This window comes from Poromitra crassiceps, assembly GCF_964638095.1.
Source record: "Poromitra crassiceps genome assembly, chromosome: 7".
Taxonomy (NCBI): domain Eukaryota; kingdom Metazoa; phylum Chordata; class Actinopteri; order Beryciformes; family Melamphaidae; genus Poromitra; species Poromitra crassiceps.
The window spans coordinates 58,455,978-58,474,975 of NC_139628.1; the positions used below are offsets into that span (position 1 = coordinate 58,455,978).

At 44.9% G+C, this 18,998-nt stretch overlaps 3 protein-coding genes across 5 annotated transcripts in view; 2 read left to right on the plus strand and 1 right to left on the minus strand.

The window, feature by feature from the left end:
- Positions 1 to 18,998, plus strand: part of ltb4r2a (leukotriene B4 receptor 2a) — a 135,596-nt gene that overhangs the window by 49,437 nt on the left and 67,161 nt on the right. The window lies entirely within an intron of this gene.
- Positions 5 to 4,346, plus strand: ino80b (INO80 complex subunit B). 2 transcript variants are annotated; one of them, XM_083640521.1, is made up of 5 exons: positions 5 to 137; positions 498 to 687; positions 1,667 to 1,836; positions 2,565 to 2,737; positions 3,277 to 4,346. In XM_083640521.1, the coding sequence occupies exons 1-5, from the start codon at positions 98 to 100 to the stop codon at positions 3,739 to 3,741; spliced, it is 1,038 nt and encodes a 345-aa protein (XP_083496647.1). In that variant the 5' UTR covers positions 5 to 97; the 3' UTR covers positions 3,742 to 4,346. The 2 variants fall into 2 exon arrangements, with proteins under 2 accessions (XP_083496647.1, XP_083496648.1); XM_083640522.1 differs by having other exon boundaries at positions 1,667 to 1,824.
- Positions 4,782 to 18,998, minus strand: part of intu (inturned planar cell polarity protein) — a gene marked incomplete at both ends in the record, with an annotated part of 38,530 nt that continues 24,313 nt past the window's right edge. For both annotated transcript variants that reach the window (XM_083640506.1, XM_083640505.1), the window contains 11 exons: positions 4,782 to 4,893; positions 5,638 to 5,777; positions 5,885 to 6,074; positions 6,287 to 6,381; positions 6,642 to 7,073; positions 8,731 to 8,823; positions 14,808 to 14,882; positions 14,982 to 15,125; positions 17,321 to 17,383; positions 18,252 to 18,305; positions 18,989 to 18,998. The exon at positions 18,989 to 18,998 is cut by the window's right edge and continues 174 nt beyond it. In XM_083640506.1, coding sequence (XP_083496632.1) covers positions 4,782 to 4,893; positions 5,638 to 5,777; positions 5,885 to 6,074; positions 6,287 to 6,381; positions 6,642 to 7,073; positions 8,731 to 8,823; positions 14,808 to 14,882; positions 14,982 to 15,125; positions 17,321 to 17,383; positions 18,252 to 18,305; positions 18,989 to 18,998 — 1,408 coding nt within the window. The remainder of the gene's footprint in view (positions 4,894 to 5,637; positions 5,778 to 5,884; positions 6,075 to 6,286; positions 6,382 to 6,641; positions 7,074 to 8,730; positions 8,824 to 14,807; positions 14,883 to 14,981; positions 15,126 to 17,320; positions 17,384 to 18,251; positions 18,306 to 18,988) is intronic.

An 18,998-nucleotide genomic window follows, 5' to 3' on the forward strand; every position in this document is an offset into this window, starting at 1 on the left:
ATAGACAGGTTTGTCATTTGAATAGGTAGGAGGTCTGCTGCGATGTAGACAGACCTGAAGAGCGGCTGTCATTGCTGTTTACATCCCAATCGTTTCAATGGGCAAAAGGAAAGACATGATCCACCCCAGGTTTCTCTGTGAGTGTCCAAGGTTATAATTGTCTTTGCATTGTAAATGTATTGTAATAAATTAGAAAGTAGGTTTCCTGTTGTATTCTTGTATTCTCCAGATTTTTTAGAACAGGATAGGACCTCCAAATTGTCTTTTGAGTTGGATGTAAAAGTACGAAATCTTACCAGCCACATCCCAAATTTAAGGGCATTTTACTGGCAACGGGTGTTAATTTCACCAAACATGTTGAATGTATATTTCAATTCGTTTTATACACCCATTCTCCCAGCAGTTCATCTTCACGACCCCTGTAGGTGAAAGTAGCTTTTGACTGCATCCATATTGAGCCTGTATGTGACGTCTGTGTGCTTCCCTGGTGTCTGCAGGTGACGGAGGCTCTGGACTGCACAGCATCCACAAGAGAAAACACAAGAAACACAAGAAGCACAAGCGGAAGCACCACCGGGACGACTGCTTCCCGGAGGCCCTGCCGCCGCAGCCCCTCATGGTCGCCCGGCCGCCTCCACAGCTCAGACTCAAGATCAAACTGGGAGGACAGACACTGGGGACCAAGAGGTGAGACAGATCTAGGAGGACAGACACTGGGGACCAAGAGGTGAGACAGATCTAGGAGGACAGACACTGGGGACCAAGAGGTGAGACAGATCTAGGAGGACAGACACTGGGGACCAAGAGGTGAGACAGGTCTGGGAGGACAGACACTGGGGACCAAGAGGTGAGACAGATCTAGGAGGACAGACACTGGGGACCAAGAGGTGAGACAGATCTGGGAGGACAGACACTGGGGACCAAGAGGTGAGACAGGACGGGACTCACAGTCAGATTCTGAGAAGGCTATATTGGCATCAATCGATAGTATTGCGTGTTACAATATATAGTACAGGATAAAATACGGATGAATATGGCGCAGTAATTATAAAGGATAGGCGAATTCAATAATTACATGAACTCCTTTTTTTGTTCATACAGGATAAGTATTATTATACGCAATGCTATGGACAAATACATATAGATCCATATGTGATGTATGACAGTTTAGTCACCAATTCATCCCGGAGGTTATATGACAGAGTTTGAAATTGAAATTAGGAATTGCACTTTCAAATTGAGGGAAGCATATTTTTCATATACATTTGTATTTTGGACATTCTAATAGATGTACGACTCACCATCCATCACCCATCAGCTTTCCTGTAACAATCATGGCACGGTTCTTTTTTCTTTTCTTTTGTGGCGACCAAATGTTTTTTTATTGAACAACAAAAGCACACAACAGAAGACAAGTGATTACAACAATCAAAATAAAAATACAACAAAACTCAGACCATTCCATCCACAAATAACATCCAAATACAGAAATCCAAAAGAACAAAACACACATTAACAAATATGCAATGCAAAGAAAAAGAAAGGGAAAGAAAAGTAGCATCCATTACACATTTTTTAAGTTTTTTTATTAAGTTTTGTTAAGTTGTGTTACGCCGACTCATGAATATATAGTGACTCAGCAGACTGTTGTGTCTCCCTTTACCAGTGTGCCCACCTTCACCGTGCATCCCGGTGTGGCCTGTCCTCCTTCACCACTCATGATCATTGATGACGACGACGACGACGACGATGATGATGATGACGAGGATGAGGATGATGATGAGGAGCCCTCTGTGCCTCTGGAGCAGTACCGGGCCTGGCTGGGTGAGTTACAAAGTGTGTTCACAGTCATCCTGAATGAAGGCTTGGATCTGGAATGTTTGCACTTTTTTAAATAACAGTTTAAAAGTCAAGAAAACATAACGAAATAAAGGTCTTAAAAATATATATTAAAAAAACTAAAAGAAGGAATACGTACAGCTGTCTGAAACATCCAGCACACCTGCACTATATGCAGATGACGGAAGCCCAGACTGGCTGCATTAAGGCCGGCTGACTTACCCCCTGTGGTGGAGGGGGTCCTCGATTCCAGTGGTCTCGCAGATCTCCACCCTGGGTTGGGGTGACCTGGCGCTTCAGTCCCCCCCCCCCCCAGTAGGACTGCCATCACCTTTCTATGGGACAGCTGTTAGAAAGTTTACAGTCAGCTGCCTATTTGGTTGAGGCAGTTGCCCATTGTGAGGGTCCTTGGTGCTGCCTGCCATGGATAGTGACAGTCAGGTCGTTGCCAGATCTGTTTTCCAGACATCCGGTCCTGCAGGATCTGCAGAACACTGGTGGCATACGGAAACTTTAGAAGACGTTGAGCATCCATCGGTGCCAGTCACCACGTCCAGCCGAATCTTCTGAGCAACAATAGAAAATGGAATACTAAAAAAAATAAAAAATGAATTGGTTCAAAAACACAAAGAGAAGTGAGGTTTTAAGTGATTTAAATGATGGTGCTGCTGGTTGAGAGTAAAGGCAATAAGTATGTCCTCGTTGTTGTTTATTCTCTGTGTCAGATGAAGACAGCAACCTGGCCACGTCTCCTCTGCCGGACATGGACTCAGACTCCATGCTGTGCGTACCTGTGGATGAAGAGGAGCGCTGGCTGGACGCTCTGGAGAAAGGAGAGCTGGACGACAACGGAGAGCTGAAGAAGGAGATCGACGAGTCTCTGCTCACAGCCAGGCAGGTGAGGAAGACGACCAAGCAGGGGAAATACATAATAAAAATAAATCCAAATGTATTCATGAATAAATAATCATGAATACATTATTTTAAAGTCCAAACAAAAGGACACAAACCATGAAATTCAAGTCAGCAAATGGTTACATTTTGAATAAAAATAAAGAGAGCTTTTTAATATTTTTTTTATAGCACCATTCATACATAGAATGCAACTAAAAGATTAAATGTAGGTAAAATAAATAGGTTACAAGCAAAAATTCAAGCAAAAGCAGAAATGTAATTAAAACATGAATTTTGTCTCATAAAATAACATTAAAGAAGGAAAGGAAAAAAAGGTAAGTAGCATTGATAATAAATAGGTAAATAAGAATAAGAATCTAATAACTACTATAGTAAGGTGGCCGGGTGTGGTTCCGCGGAGCACAATTGCCCAAGAGTTGAGCAATGTGTGCGGCAGCGAGGCACACTAGAAATGATATTTCCAGTTATAATAATAACAACATTATAAATGTTATTTTGCCTGTGTTCCTCCCCTCCCTCCAGAAAGCGTTGCTGCACAAGCAGCAGATCCAGCCCCTCCTGGAGCTCCCCATGGGCTACAAGGAGAAGGAGATGACCGCCGAGATGATGCAGAAGAGGGAGGAGCGCGCCCGCAAGAGGCGCCTGCAGGCTGCCAAGAAGGCCGAGGACAGCAAGAACCAGACCATCGAGCGGCTCACCAAGACCAGCAAAGCCAAGATCAAAAGCATGAGGGAGAAGAAGTCCAAGCAGGCCCAGTGTCCCATGGTGCGCTACAGCGACTCGGCCCGCGGCCTGGCCATCTCCTTCCCCGCGGGCGTCCAGGCTCCGCCCCCCGCCCTGTCCCGCCCCCCACCCCCTGCCCCAGTGAGCTGCGGGGTGAGCGGCTGCACCAACCTCAAGAGGTACTGCTGCTCCAAGACCGGGGTTCCCCTCTGCAGCCTGGAGTGCTACAAGAGGAACCTGCTGCTGGTGCAAAGTGCTGCTTGAACTCAAAAAGAAACACGACTTGAAATGAACTCAAAAAGAAACACAACTTGAAATGAGCCGACTGGTTTCTCACGACTCCTTCTGGACTCTGAATCCAAGTGCAATGTGGATCGACCATTTTTTTATTATGTAAAGTCTTTTTTGTTGTTGATGTATGCTTTGTCATATTCATATGATGATGTTTTTCTCCTGCATTGATGCTGGTTACACAATTCAATTATGTATAATGTAACGCAATCAGTGTACAAGTAAGTGAAACAACATTTATGATTTCAGGAGTATCTGTTTGAAGACAACTTAAAATGCATATTTTTGTCAAAGCTTTGAGATAGAATAATGGTTTTCATTTAGTTGGACTTCCTTTTTTATTTTGGTAATGTAAAAAGTCTGCTTAGAGACTGGCATCAAGCAAACATGATCAACAATAAATAACGAGTGAATTATCTCTCACAATGTTAATTTTTTATTATAACAAATCACTCCAATTTCCATACAAAACTGTACATCTTAAATAAAGTAACCAATGACATTTGTCCCTCTACTGCTCACATGGAGAATTTAGCAAATATGAAAACAACTATTTGCTATGTCAACATGGAGGTGCTGGTGGTAACAGTCATTTTAATTGGTCCAGGCAAACGTTACGGTAGCTACCAGCCACACTGGAACATATCATCACAAGTTACAGCATAGTATCTGAGGTATTCATTGAGTAAATGGCTTTATATACACATATACATACATACATATATACACATATATATACACGCACGCACACACACACACACACACACACACACACACACACACACACAGCTTTGTATTTGGTCATCATAGGCCACAGTGTGTCGCTATTGTTTGTAGGCAAACGTCTGTAAAATGGTGGCACACACGATTATGACCCCGTTATTAACTTAGGTTTAGATCATCCCAACTCACATACAATTCCCACGTTTGCTCTCGTCTGAGAGATGCAAACGATCCTTAATTAGCTCATGAAACCTGGTGTTCTGTGTCCCTCATTGTCCCAGATGAGCGCGTCACAAGGCCAGGCCAAAGGAGAGTCTGAAGGCCATTTCTACAGGAACCTCTGCCACCGAGTCGTGGAAACACACGTAGAACTCCTGGGGGACGGGTTCCAGGAGCATTCGCCTGCAACACAGAGACAACATGGAGCAGATGGTGACAACAGGAGGAGGCTGGTGCTAATAATGTGTGATTATTTATTGACTGGATGCTCTTGGTATGTAATCTATCTCAAATACACAAAAGCAAATTATGAGAAGTAAAGTCCAAAATCACAGAGGAAATAATGAGTAAGCTAATCATGTTTTATTCCAGTTCATTTTGCCCAGTTTATGAGATAAAGTAGATGGCAACCCTAAGCCTCATTATAAACACGAATATCTAACATGTGTTGCAAAGTAATGATTTCTTGCCACACACCAAAGTCTCTAGAATAAGTACCTTTATTTTACATAAGATAAAAAGTAGGAGGGGGGAAAAGGCACTACCTACAATCCCTTGCAACTGTGGCTTTTCCTGTATTTGCCAGCGCCGTAAAACGTTAGCATGACCAAAATGCTGGAACTTTATCCTCAATAATTATATTCTAATTTAATTCAAATTCTTGAATACATCCTATTTGTTGCTGCAGTGACCCAGTTCCTCCACAGTATGTTTCATCTTATCTTATTATGCTCTACCTACTAGACCAAACGCTATGACCGTCGTAATAACAAACAGCACAGTAACCATGCTAAACACATTTAAAAAGTGCCCAAAGAGATAGATAAGAGATAGTAGATGAGTCAATAACAACATTTAAGGTGCTGCTCTTTTCTTAAAAACAAAAAAAAACAAAACGGTCCTCACTGAGGTGGGGAGCGGACCTACCCGATGACCCAGTAGGTCATGGTGGGGGCGGGTTTCCTCTGGTCGGTCCAGTTCTCAGGTTTACACTGGAACAGAACCCCGTGCTCCTTCACCGGGCCCAGACCCCGGCTGCTCTGTGGCCTGTCCGCCCCCCGGCGGCCCTGCAGGAGAGAAAACCAGGATCAGGATCACAATAACAATCAGGATTTGGGCATCAGGCTGAAGAACACAAAGTATGGAGCTGGAAAACATCTGAGTTGTCTCTCACCCTGGGCGGGAGGCTCTGCTGGAAGGCGGCCCGGATGCTGAGGCAGCAGTGGTGGAAGTTGCGGATGAGCTGTGGGTGGATGGAGCCGCTGAGCTGGGCCACCTCTCTGTGCGTGGGAGCGATGAAGATGCCCTGCACAGACTCCATCAGGACGTAGTGGAACAGGGTGTTCTCAGCACCTGAAGTTAGTCTGATACACAGACCACAGAGATTAGATTTACAAATGAGTTATAATGAATGTTTATTTGAGGAAAATGTTTTTAAGTCTCTTTTTGTGAGTTTTCACCTCTTTTTGTGCCGAATAGTAGAAGTCTTTAAGACAAACAACTGAATTATGTGTGAAAATTTGAGCGAGTGAATGAATGAATGAATGGATGAAAATTAATTTCCTCCATCACTCACTTCATGGTGTTGTACATCTCCTCTGTCTCCCTCTCAGTCAGGCTCTTCTTCAAGGTGCCCAAGTAGAATGGGTTGGGGTGCTTCATCCTGGGGATCTGATGTCACAGAACATAACGAGCAAGAGTCAAACCATTACAATGCATTGCACTATCTCACTACTATAAAAAGGCAGCTGGCGGCGTGGCGCACCATTGCTCAACTGCGCATGCCAGTTGGGCAAGCGTGCGAGGCAGCGATAATAAGCACTATAATGACTGCAGCTTCAGAACTGTAGTATTAGGATCTAATTAATGTAATAATTCAAATCTGAGCTAACAACATCAGCTCTGTCCCAAACAGCAGAGGAAGGCTGTACCTTGAAGATGCCTCCGCTGCCTCCACTCCCATCAGAGCCTCCAGACCCCAGCGAGTCCCGTCGTGCCCCCAGCTTCCTGGCCGAGTCGGGGGTGGAGCGTGGACTGAGGCCCGGAGCCATCGACGAGCCGGACCCCGAGCCGCCGTCCGCCGGCCCCTCGCTCCCGCTGTCCGACAGGCTCCTCTGGGGGCTGGACCTCCGGGCCTTCTCCCCGAACAGGCTGCGGCCCCTGGAGCCCGCTGAGGAGCCCCTCACCGCCCCGGCCAGCTTGCTGAGGACGGGGGAGGAGGAGGCCAGGCTGTCCAGGCGCTCGCGGGCCGTGGCGGCCGGGAGGAACCAGTCGGCACAGGACAGGCAGGGCGCCGGGGGGGCGTTCAGGCGCTCCTCCATACCCGCCTCCAACACCTCCAACTGCAGCAGGGTGGCCTTCACCTGCGGGTCAGGACATGGATGTGTAGAACTGAGCTGTGGCCTTCTGACATTCAGCAGTGTAGGAAATTAACTTTTTGGGAACAGGGGGGGAAATACCTGCCAACTTTACCTTCACTGGCCAAAATAATATACATATAAAATATGGCACAATAAGTGTACAGTATATAATGTTACAGTATATAATGTTACAGTATATAATGTATTTTGTGTTACATTCTGACTTTCTGACTCACTTAGTGTATCAAGTTTCTAATTCATCATGAAGTGCAACATAATTGCACATTATTGAACATTAAAGACTGTAGATAATTGTGACATTCTAATGTGACAGTCTGACAGATACTAATGTTACAGTCTAATGTGACAGTCTGACAGATACTAATGTTACATTCTAATGTGACAGTCTGACAGATACTAATGTTACAGTCTAACGTGACAGTCTGACAGATACTAATGTTACAGTCTAATGTGACAGTCTGACAGATACTAATGTTACAGTCTAATGTGACAGTCTGACAGATACTAATGTTACAGTCTAATGTGACAGTCTGACAGATACTGGTCAGTGCACTGCAGTGGGTGACACTTTATTTACCCACCAAACACATATTACTGGCATTTAGTGCTTGACAGGTGTTCAAGGCAATCAAGATATATTTGTAATATTATCTACAGTGCTTCTTTGTTGCAAAAATAATCACACTATGGGATAAATAAAGCAGGAACTTCAACTTGGTTTGTTTCGTTTCCATTGAGAGGTGTATTACTGTTTGTATGTTTGTATTGTTTGTAGCTTCACCTGGTCTACATAAACACATTGAGAGGTGTATTACTGTTTGTATGTTTGTATTGTTTGTAGCTTCACCTGGTCTACATAAACACATTGAGAGGTGTATTACTGTTTGTATGTTTGTATTGTTTGTAGGTTCACCTGGTCTACATAAACACATTGAGAGGTGTATTACTGTTTGTATGTTTGTATTGTTTGTAGGTTCACCTGGTCTACATAAACACATTGAGAGGTGTATTACTGTTTGTATGTTTGTATTGTTTGTAGCTTCACCTGGTCTACATAAACACATTGAGAGGTGTATTACTGTTTGTATGTTTGTATTGTTTGTAGGTTCACCTGGTCTACATAAACACATTGAGAGGTGTATTACTGTTTGTATGTTTGTATTGTTTGTAGCTTCACCTGGTCTACATAAACACATTGAGAGGTGTATTACTGTTTGTATGTTTGTATTGTTTGTAGGTTCACCTGGTCTACATAAACACATTGAGAGGTGTATTACTGTTTGTATGTTTGTATTGTTTGTAGCTTCACCTGGTCTACATAAACACATTGAGAGGTGTATTACTGCTTGTATGTTTGTATTGTTTGTAGGTTCACCTGGTCTACATAAACACATTGAGAGGTGTATTACTGTTTGTATGTTTGTATTGTTTGTAGCTTCACCTGGTCTACATAAACACATTGAGAGGTGTATTACTGTTTGTATGTTTGTATTGTTTGTAGCTTCACCTGGTCTACATAAACACATTGAGAGGTGTATTACTGCTTGTATGTTTGTATTGTTTGTAGCTTCACCTGGTCTACATAAACACATTGAGAGGTGTATTACTGTTTGTATGTTTGTATTGTTTGTAGCTTCACCTGGTCTACATAAACACAATCCGGTCCCGGTGAGCCCAAAGCTGGGGAGGCACAGCCACCTGCTTCCAACAGCACACACTGCATGAAGTGCCTCTAGGTGGAGAGATGGACAAATACAAACAGAGGAAAACGAGTTGTAGAATGGATGTAATTGGGGGGTTACAGACAGACGTGGAGACCAGGAAGGAGAGGATTGGTCACGGGCAGTGTAGGAAATTAGCCAGGGGCAAGGAGCCAGGGGCAAGGGGGCAAAAATCCCAGAAATCTCAGAATGCTCCTAAAAAAATTAGCGAGGGGCAAAAATTGCCCCCAAGATTTTGATCATTTTATTTTAATTAGGTAAATTCCATCTCTAACACACACTCAGCACCTGCAAGCTGGTTGCCAGAAGACAAGAAAGAACACACTCACACAAACACACACTCACACAAACAGCGCTGTTACTCACACTACACTTTAGCAACTTTATGCACTAATTTAAAAACAATTAAGTGCCCACAAAATTTAGTAAATACCCAAATTTTTTAGACAGCAAAAGTTGTCCAACACATATTTTTAAATTCCCTACACTGGTCATGAAGTGAAGAAGAAGCCCTCCTAACAAACGGTATCACAGTTTGTTTGATAGAAGGCGAGTCCTGTCTTATCAGGCGGTCTTGCTGTGATGATTTTGGTGCCACCTCAATTCAAACAGCATGGATACTGCCCAAACAACCCGAACTAAAGGAGTAAACTGCCTGGAGCTTGGATACTGTATACCACTCTGAACTAAAGGACTCAACCGCCTGGAGCTTGGATACTGTATACCACTCTGAACTAAAGGAGTAAACTGCCTGGAGCTTGGATACTGTATACCACTCTGAACTAAAGGACTCAACTGCCTGGAGCTTGGATACTGTATACCACTCTGAACTAAAGGAGTAAACTGCCTGGAGCTTGGATACTGTATACCACTCTGAACAAAAGGAGTAAACTGCCTGGAGCTTGAATACTGTATAGACAGTTTTAACTTGACAACAATAACAACCGTCACAACCCACCTGAATATCCGGTTTACTTCCTGTATACATAGCTGAGCGCAGGCTGATATTCGGCTCATATTAAATGTTAACGTTAGGCCGTGTCTCCGACAGACACATTAACAAGGTTGCCTATTTCGGTCTTTATGTCTTGTAGTAGTTAGTAGTTAGTAGTAGTTGTTGTTGTTATTGTTGTTGCCATAACAACCACCCCTGTCGGCAAGACGTGCACACGCTGGGTAGGAAGCGTTGTTGTCCGAGAGGCGATATTTTTTTTCGGATGATGGCGAAGGCATAACCCGCCCCTCTCTGCCTCTGATTGGCCTAGCGTCAAACTTCCATCCAAACACATTCGCTTGGCTGGTTCCATGTCGCTGTTCCGACCTCTCGCTGTTCCGACCTCCCCTCTCCCAGCCCCCATGCCTAAACCTAACCTCCACCAGACCCTAACCCAAAACCTAACCTCTCCCACCCCCACGCCTAAACCTAACCTCTCCCACCCCCACGCCTAAACCTAACCTCCCCCAGACCCTAACCCAAAACCTAACCTCTCCCACCCCCCACGCCTAAAGGTCGGCATAGCGGGTGGACACCCGCTTGGCTATCCTGCATTACATTTCTTTCTACAGTCTGTGGTCTAACCGTCAGACTCAGTGGGTCAGACAGACATACAGCAGTTACGCTTGCTAGCCTGCATGAAAGACGCCAGTGTGTTTATGTTTTTAATATAGTCATCTATGGTTTATAACGCTGCCATTAATCAGAGGCAGAGGGCCAGGGACGGGTTATGCCTTCGCCATCATCCGAAGAAATATCGCTTCCGGTAAGCTAGCTAGCTAGCTAATGTTAGCTGCTGGTTGGTTGGCTAACTAGCGAATGTTAGCCGTTAGCTAACGTTATCGTTAACTAGACAAACACAGGCATGCAGAGCTCCAAAAACAGAGCAATTCGTGATTTTGTTACTGTAGTTTCTGCAGAGTAACGTCCATGTACCTTTATCGATTGCACGGGGTTAGTATTGCAAAGGGATCTGACGGATAGTGCAGTAACAGTCAGCAGCAGCCATGGGAGGAAGTCGGGGGGAGGAAGTCCATATATGGTCCATCCGGTCATGGTGCACAGGACATTACGTCATCACAGGATAACGCGATTGGCTGGCTCAGGTTCAAATCTGAGCCAGCCAATCACGTTGTCCTGCCCTGTTTGGGATGTGTATAAAAGGCGACCGCAGACCGGGAGACCGCAGACGCAGAGGGGGAGAGGAGAGGGGAGGAAGAGCGGAGAGGGGAGGAGAGGGGAGAGCGCTGCCAGCGGCACCACCCCGCTGGGCACAGACACCCAGGCCCAGTGGCGCCGGAACGAGTTTGCAATTAGGGGGACATTTTTATTTTTTTTGTCAATTTTTTTTTTTTTTTTTTCAAAAATTTTTTTTTTTCAATGTTTTTTTGCCGGCTCCCGTCAGGGCGCCGGCAAGAAAAAAATATGTTTTTTTGAACGTCTGGATGATTTTTAGCCATATTTAGAGGAATATCTAATTTTAAATTAACATTAGGATTATACTGTAGTGATGTAATTATTCAGTATTTTCTCCTTTTCTCACTCACTTGGTGACCTGCTCTCCCTTTAGGTCATTTTACAATTACACTACAACAGACAGCAACACAGGCAGAAACACTGAACTTATTATTATTATTATCACTTCGAAACACAGTGCAAAACTTGTCATCTCAACACAAAAATAAAATAACAATAACCGTATACGATTATAGCAGCAGCCAATGACAGTGAGTGCAAACAGAGTCCAGGTCTGTCTGTCTCTCAGGTGTAATAATCCCACAATGATCACGGCTTTAACAAGTGTCACAGGCTGTGTAAACAGTGTAAAGTGGGCTCTCTGTAATTTGATCCCTGGGTCTGTCTGTCTCAGGTGTAATAATCCAACAACGATCATGGCTTTAACAAGCATCACAGGCTGTGTAAACAGTGTAAAGTGGGCTCTAAGCGTCAGGGGCAGTTGCCCCCTCAGATTAAAAAAAAAAAAAAAAATTTTTTTTTTTTTTTTTTAGGGGGACCAAATTTTAAGGGGGACAAAATGTCCCCATGTCCCCCTTGTTCCGGCGCCAGTGCCCAGGCCAGCCACCCCAACCTCCAGGCTGCCACCACCCAGGCTAAGTGCCCCTCTGCTGGGCAGACACCCAGGGCAGCCACCCCCACCACCAGGCTGCCACCACCCGCCCTGCCCCTCACACTGCCCGGGTCCCACACCCACACCCCCGCCCGAGACCCCCCTCCAGAACCCCGTGCACCAGGCGGACCAGGTGCATGGTAATAAGTAAAGTAAACAAACTCATGTTTCCCTCGTCACCAGTCATGCTGGACATCAGTACAAGTGTGAGATCCCTCTCATTCCCGCAAATATGTAACGTAGCCTATGTAAATACAGTGTTGTGTAGTGGACAGGTCCGCCCATAAGGGGGGGTAAAGGGGTAAGCTTCAAGGGGCATCGCCACTAGGGGGGGCGCTGGAGCCATGCAAAAAAAAAAAAAATTAACACTAAAATATATCTCCCATCCTGAAAATGTGGCAACTAATTTATTTTTTTGCAAGGAGTCGAACAAATACACAAAACACAGCAGCAGTAACAAGGCATGCTTGGGCAGGAGTGCTCCTGTGGAAAATAGTGCCATTCTGATGTAATCCCCCATCCGACCAGTGCAGTGAGAGGCAGCAATGTGCCGCAAGGCATCTAGTCTGCCGGAAAGCCAAAAGAAGAAGAAGAACAACAAGGCAGGCTTGGGGTGGACCATTTTGCTTGGGGCAGCAGCAGCTAGAGGGACCATTTATGGTGTAACACACAACACAGACAGGTGATAGCAAACAAAACAAGACCGGTGATGGCAAAATGCCAGGAGCAAAACAAAAGTCAGGATGCCAAAATCACAAGGCAAAAAAAAGCGGGAGCAGGCAAGGGCTTTAGACCCAAATAATAATCTGTTAACAAACTTTTTTCAGTCAGCTCTGAAAGCTGCAGCGTTGATATGAGTAAAGCGCGTGCGGGGGAGGGGGGGGGGGGGGGGGGGGGGCATAGTGGCTGGACCCTTCCAGGGGCACTGCCATCTCTCTGGGCGGCCCTGGTAGTGGAAGCGATCATCTTGCTCTATAATGACCAGAATGGGTGTTGTTCAAACTGAACATTTATTTCTTCAACATGCTGCAGCAGAAAGGGAGATAAACAGGGGACACTATTTTCATAGTTAAGCTATGAAGTAGCCTACTTCCCCCCGCAGCATCGTGACATTGAATGAAAGTATAGGCTATAATTAGGCTCGTTTGAGATGACTTCTGGCTCGCCTGGGAAGCAGGCGAGAGCAGCTGAGTGCAGTCAGCCAATTAGAGGCAGAGAGGGGCGGGTCATGCCTTCGCCTAGCCTTTGCCATCATGGAAAAAAAAAGATTGCGTCCCGGAGCTAGCCTGAGAGGCTAATAAAAGCTACATGTTACAGAGTAAGCTGACTATCAGTACGTTATTGCACGCATAGGCCTATCTTTACATTTAAATGTTTACATAGCAAAAATAAAAAATTGAAATAGAAGTAGGCTATGTCAGTGTTTTCCCCTGAATAGCTGAGAAAGTGGACACTGTCAATAGTTAGCACTGTGAAGCTGATACAATTCAGGTGGCGGTAATGCAACATTTAACACATTGAGTGCCAGCCATTTTTTCAATCCTGTAGGTAAGTTGTGCCAGGTTTTTTTTTGAGGATTCTGGCTCATTTTACAAGAGCCGAGGATTATTTTCTGTTAAGAATTCGTGAACACCAATCATCTAAAAATAACTAATAGAATGTGTGCTTTCTCTGTCTAAAAGAGTTAGTTTGCAGAGTTAGTAGTTATGTAGATATTAGCCGTTGAGTACAGCATGGTTTCAGAGATTTTCAGAGAGTTTGGAGATAAATGGATTTTTAGAACCACCTCACGTGCCTGTGATTATGGGTGCCCTTGTCTCCCACTCTGTGCGCGCTCTCTCTCTCTCTCTCTCTCTCTCTCTCTCTCTCTCTCTCTCTCTCTCTCTCTCTCTCTCTCTCTCTCTCTCTCTCTCTCTCTCTCTCTCTCTCTCTCGCGAGAGGGAGAGGGAGAGTTGCTTCAACTCCTCCCTCCGTGGGCGTTCTTCTTGGCTGCAGCGGCCGTCACAAGCTTGTCACCAGTCTCAGTGCTTTGCTGCTGTCCTGTGCCTGTGGCTGCGCGGCCGCTTTGAGGAAGTCGGGATGGACTCGCTCGCTTCTTGGAGTTTTGGTTGAGAGAAGCTTTTGCGATTCTGGTCATATTTATGCTGCGTGTTTCAAAGTGTGTTCCACCTGTAATCTATTATGTAAATTTGCAATCCCGCATCGCCAGCAATCAGCGCGAAAACGAAAGCGTTTTCCCCCATCCATTTTCATGAGAATGGCTGGGGTGAGAATGGCGTGACAAGTTAAAAAAATGCTTGCCTTCCTCTAGTCAGGAGAGCACTGTCGCCACTTAGTGGTCGGTAAAATAGATTATACACATTCTCTTGCTCCAATAGTGATCTCGAAGATGTAAAAGTTGTTGATTGATGTCCCACCGTCAAAAAAAAAAAATGTTTATGTAAGACGAGATATCTCGGCTCTGGCACTCAAGCGTTGGATTATGTAAGACGAGATATCTCGGCTATGGCACTTAACGTGTTAAGGATGCCAACCGCCATAAAACACAGAAGAAGAAGCTGAGAAAAAGGAAGTGCTGTGGGGTTGCAGCTGGTGAAAACCGTCTATACCACTCTGAACTAAAGGAGTAAACTGCCTGGAGCTTGGATACTGTATACCACTCTGAACTAAGAAAATGAGTAATTAATGTCTAAGCAGAACTAACAACTAATAAGCACTTTACAACAAGAACCCTTCTCAATGAATGTACTATGGACAGGGTGCTGCTGACAAACTGTATACATGCTCAGCAAGCTTCCCCTGGATCAAAGAAAGGTTAGAATAAAGTGATTTCATAAACGATGTGACAGTGGATGATTCTCGTCCTTCTTTACCAGCCCGACTATGAGGAGGAAGTGCCTGGCGTGTGGCTGGCTGTAGCCTGGTGCTGAGCTGCCTCTGTGCCCGCTCTGTCCCGCTCGGTTCTGCTCGGTGCCACTCTGTCCCGCTCGGTTCTGCTCGGTGCCGCTCTGTCCCGCTCGGTTCTGCTCGGTGCCGCTCTGTCCCACTCGGTTCTGGGGGAACACCTCTCTCCAGATCACCAGCTGGCCCACACGCTGCTCACACGCCAGCGGCAGCAGGCAGTAGTGCTGGCAGTACAGGCACACGTCCAGCAGGTCCTCCTTAGGCAGGTGGTTGGCAATCAGGTAGGCCTGAGGGGGGCGTGTTATTTGGTGTTAATGAATCAGATGGGGAACAAGAACATAATCAAGGGCTCGGTGTCAGATGGCCGTAAGTAGCACTTTGTGTTACAGAGCCCAATTAAGATCTTGATTAAATCTAGCCAGTACCAAAATCTGTTTTATAATTTGTTCATTTATTAATTCATATTTCTTTTGGCTTTCCTGTAAAGTAAGTTAAGACCTATTTGATTATTATTCTTACCTAGAGCAGTGGTTCTCAAACTGGGGTCCGGGGACCCCCAGGGGGTCCCCAGCAAAAAGAGGGACAATTTATTGTTGCTATAATTCCATCCATAAGTAACACAATGACAGAATGTATATGACTATTTTGGTCATGGGTTTCATACACTTTCTGAAATAAAACATCTAAAAGCAACAATCTTATCAGATGGGGGACACTGGGACAACATCTTATCAAATGGGGGTCCGTGGTCTAATTTGTGTCAGTTTAGGGGGTCCTTCATGTGAAAAACTTTGACAACCAGTGACCTAGAGTTTCTTTCTTTCTTTCTTTCTGTCATTTTACCTGACAATTTTTGTGTGTTGATATTGAATCGAATTTGCCCTGTGTATGTGCGATATAAAGTTTGCCTTGTCTACTTACATCCCTGTAGCTTCAAGACACGACTATCTCTATACGAAACAAACTAATTACTTTTAAAAGGTGCTATACCCCTTCACTATTCTAAGCAGAAATTGCACAAGATTTACTCGTCTGTCTCACCACTGTGTGACAGGTGTCGGGTGTCGGAGGGCACTCTGTCTCATGCCTTCTGGTCCTGCCCTTTACTGACCAGATTTTGGGCCAAAATATTTGATTGGTAATCTTAAGGCCGACAAAATAACCCTTCAGCCGGAGGCAGAACTCGCCATCTTCGGCTGCTCGGAGTCCTCTCTGAACTTCCCTACAGCTGTGCAGCAGTAGCCTAGGTAAACCCAGCCACCACGTGACCTGCTCTCTCAGTTCCCAGTCCCATAGTGACTGAGAACAGGTCTGAGAGCAGGTCACGTGGGGGATGGGTTTACCCAGGCTAGTGCAGCAGTCTCTGTCACAGGGGACAATTATTGCCAAGAAACTCATTCTGCAGAAATGGAAGTCCCCCACTCCACCCTGTTTTCAGTTGTGGTTGGCGGACATGATCTCCGTTATACGAATGGAGAGACTCAGGTTCTTGAGGACCAACTCACCTGGGAGATTTCAAACTATTTGGGACCCGTTTCTTGACGAGGTTAGGGGTGATGGGTGACTTGCCCGGCCGGTCTCTCTCCCTTGTGTGGGATCCCACTCATTTATATATGTATATACAGTATATATATACAAGCATAATTTATATATATTTACAAGCTGTATGTAACTGGTGGCATGTATGTTTTTTCTTTCTTTTACTGTATCTGAGTTTGTTCATTTTTTTGGTTTGTTTTTCTGTGTTCTAAAAATTTTAAATAGCTAAATAATATATATATATATATATATATATATATATATATATATATATATATATATATATATATATATATATAAAAAGTGCTATACCCCCAAATGAAATGGTACTTTCAACAGTGTCACACCTTCCTTCTGACGAGGACACCATACAGTCTACTGCTCAGTGACCTTCTGCCTTTTCCACCTTATGAATATTTGAACAGAGAGTAGTTGGGCTGATGATCTGTCACTGAGTCATGAATAGGCCCATCATGTTCTCTGTTGTGTGTTGCCCATCTAGATAATGACGTCTCACTCTGTCTTTCATTGTTGCCATTTAAGCGCATCTGTCTGGGAGGGGAGGGGTGATCTGTCTGGGAGGGGAGGGGTGATCTGTCTGGGAGGGGAGGGGTGATCTGTCTGGGAGGGGAGGGGTGATCTGTCTGGGAGGGGAGGGGTGATCTGTCTGGGAGGGGAGGGGTGAAGTTCAGCGCACACGTGTGAATATGAGAAGGAGAGATCGGTGGCACTTAGGTGTGTGTGTGTGCGTGCGTGTGTGTGTGTGTGTGTGTGCGCGTGTGTGTGTGTGTGTGTGTGTGTGTGTGTGTGTGTGTGTGTGCGTGCGTGCGTGTGTGTGTGCGCGCGTGTGGGTGTGTGTGTGTGTGTGCGTGTGCGTGTGCGCGCGTGTGTGTGTGTGTGTGTGTGTGTGTGTGCGCGCGTGTGCGTTGGGTATGATACCTACTTTGTAGAACAGACAGGAACCAAGAGTTACATACAGACGCCTCAAGCCGAAAAAGTCCTCTGACTGCAAGACAAGACAGAGACACGATGAGATGAGAGGTGGAGAAAAACACTTTTACTTCACATTTATTCTTTTTCAAAAAGGTCCATCTTTTTTCTTTTTAACGTCCTCTCTAAATGTTCCTTCATGACTTTTACTTTCTCGTAGAGGTTAGACGTTATTCAAGCGATGGATAGATAGATCTATCTCATTTCAGAATGACCCAAAGACAAAAACAGATGAGAAAGCAGTCAATTCAAAGACGCGATGAATCTCCTCGTAATAATCCTCGAGGTCGTGGTCTTCTTTATATCCACTAAACTGCTTCCTGCTTCTATAGTCCCTCGTCTCTCGTCTCGTCTCGGCTGCTCTTTGTCCTCAAGTGCAGGTTCCTGTCATCAGTTATCAGTTAGCGCTGCACGTACAGAGGACATCCCAGGACACCATTCGTTTCTCATTCAATATACACACACAGCGCACGCGCGCACGCACACACACACACACACACACACACACGCGCGCGCGGGCGCGCGCACACACACACATCCAGAAATAGCCTAACCTTCTCCTCTTTGCCCTGCTGAGATTAGAAGGCAGATGGCGTCTCAGCTAGCATGTACGTGCGCTCATCTAATAAGCAAGAAGAAGCAGCGATCATAACGTCACAGGAAACATGGATTTCAAAAGACACTTATTTGCGATTGCTTCTATCGATGGTGACATTTTAGGCGTAAACATCCACCCGTAATAGGAATCTCAGGTTGTATATGTGCTCCATTTTGATCGTCTAGGTGGCATTACTTTAGATTTAGAACTACTGTATATACTTTAAGTCATGTTTAAGTGACCTGTTTTCTGTAAAAAGTGCCTCACTGACTTCACAAAGTCTTACCATTTCCCCAAAATCTGAAGACTCAAAATCAGACAGAACAGTATCCACCTCCATCTGTGGAGAGGGAAAGCAAATGAGAAAATTAACAAGCTTTTAATGATTAGCATGACGTAGGTGTTACATGTTATTAGCATGACGTAGGTGACATGTTTGAAGTCTGACATGTCCTCTTTGTTGTGGTCGTATTTATATGCTGCTGTGCTCTGCTGCTGCAACCACACAATATCCAGACGGGCTTCATTAAACTTTCATGTCATCTCAACTCAGGCGGTGTCTGGGTGATACATAAGGTGTCATTTTTAATGTGAGCCACTAGAGGGCCACGTAGGCACACAAACACTCATGGCCACAGATAATACTGCAAGTTTAACCAACTTCAAATACCAACTAGTTCAAGTTAACTAGGAAAGCTATAATTTCAGAAAATGTTGCTTTTTTTTGTTTTTCTTTCATTTTCATTTTCATTTTTTTTTTTTTTTTTTATCCTGGGCCACTGCGCCCCCTTTGTTTTTCTTTCATTACTAAAGTTTCATTACAAAATTAAATCTCAAATGTTTCGTCTTTTCCCAGTCAGTCCAGTCAGTCAGTCAGTCAGTCAGTCCAGTCAGTCAGTCAGTCAGTCAGTCAGTCCAGTCAGTCAGGTCAGTCAGTCCAGTCAGTCAGTCAGTCAGTCAGTCAGTCAGTCCAGTCAGTCAGTCAGTCAGTCAGTCAGTCCAGTCAGTCAGTCAGTCGCCCACCTTGATTTCA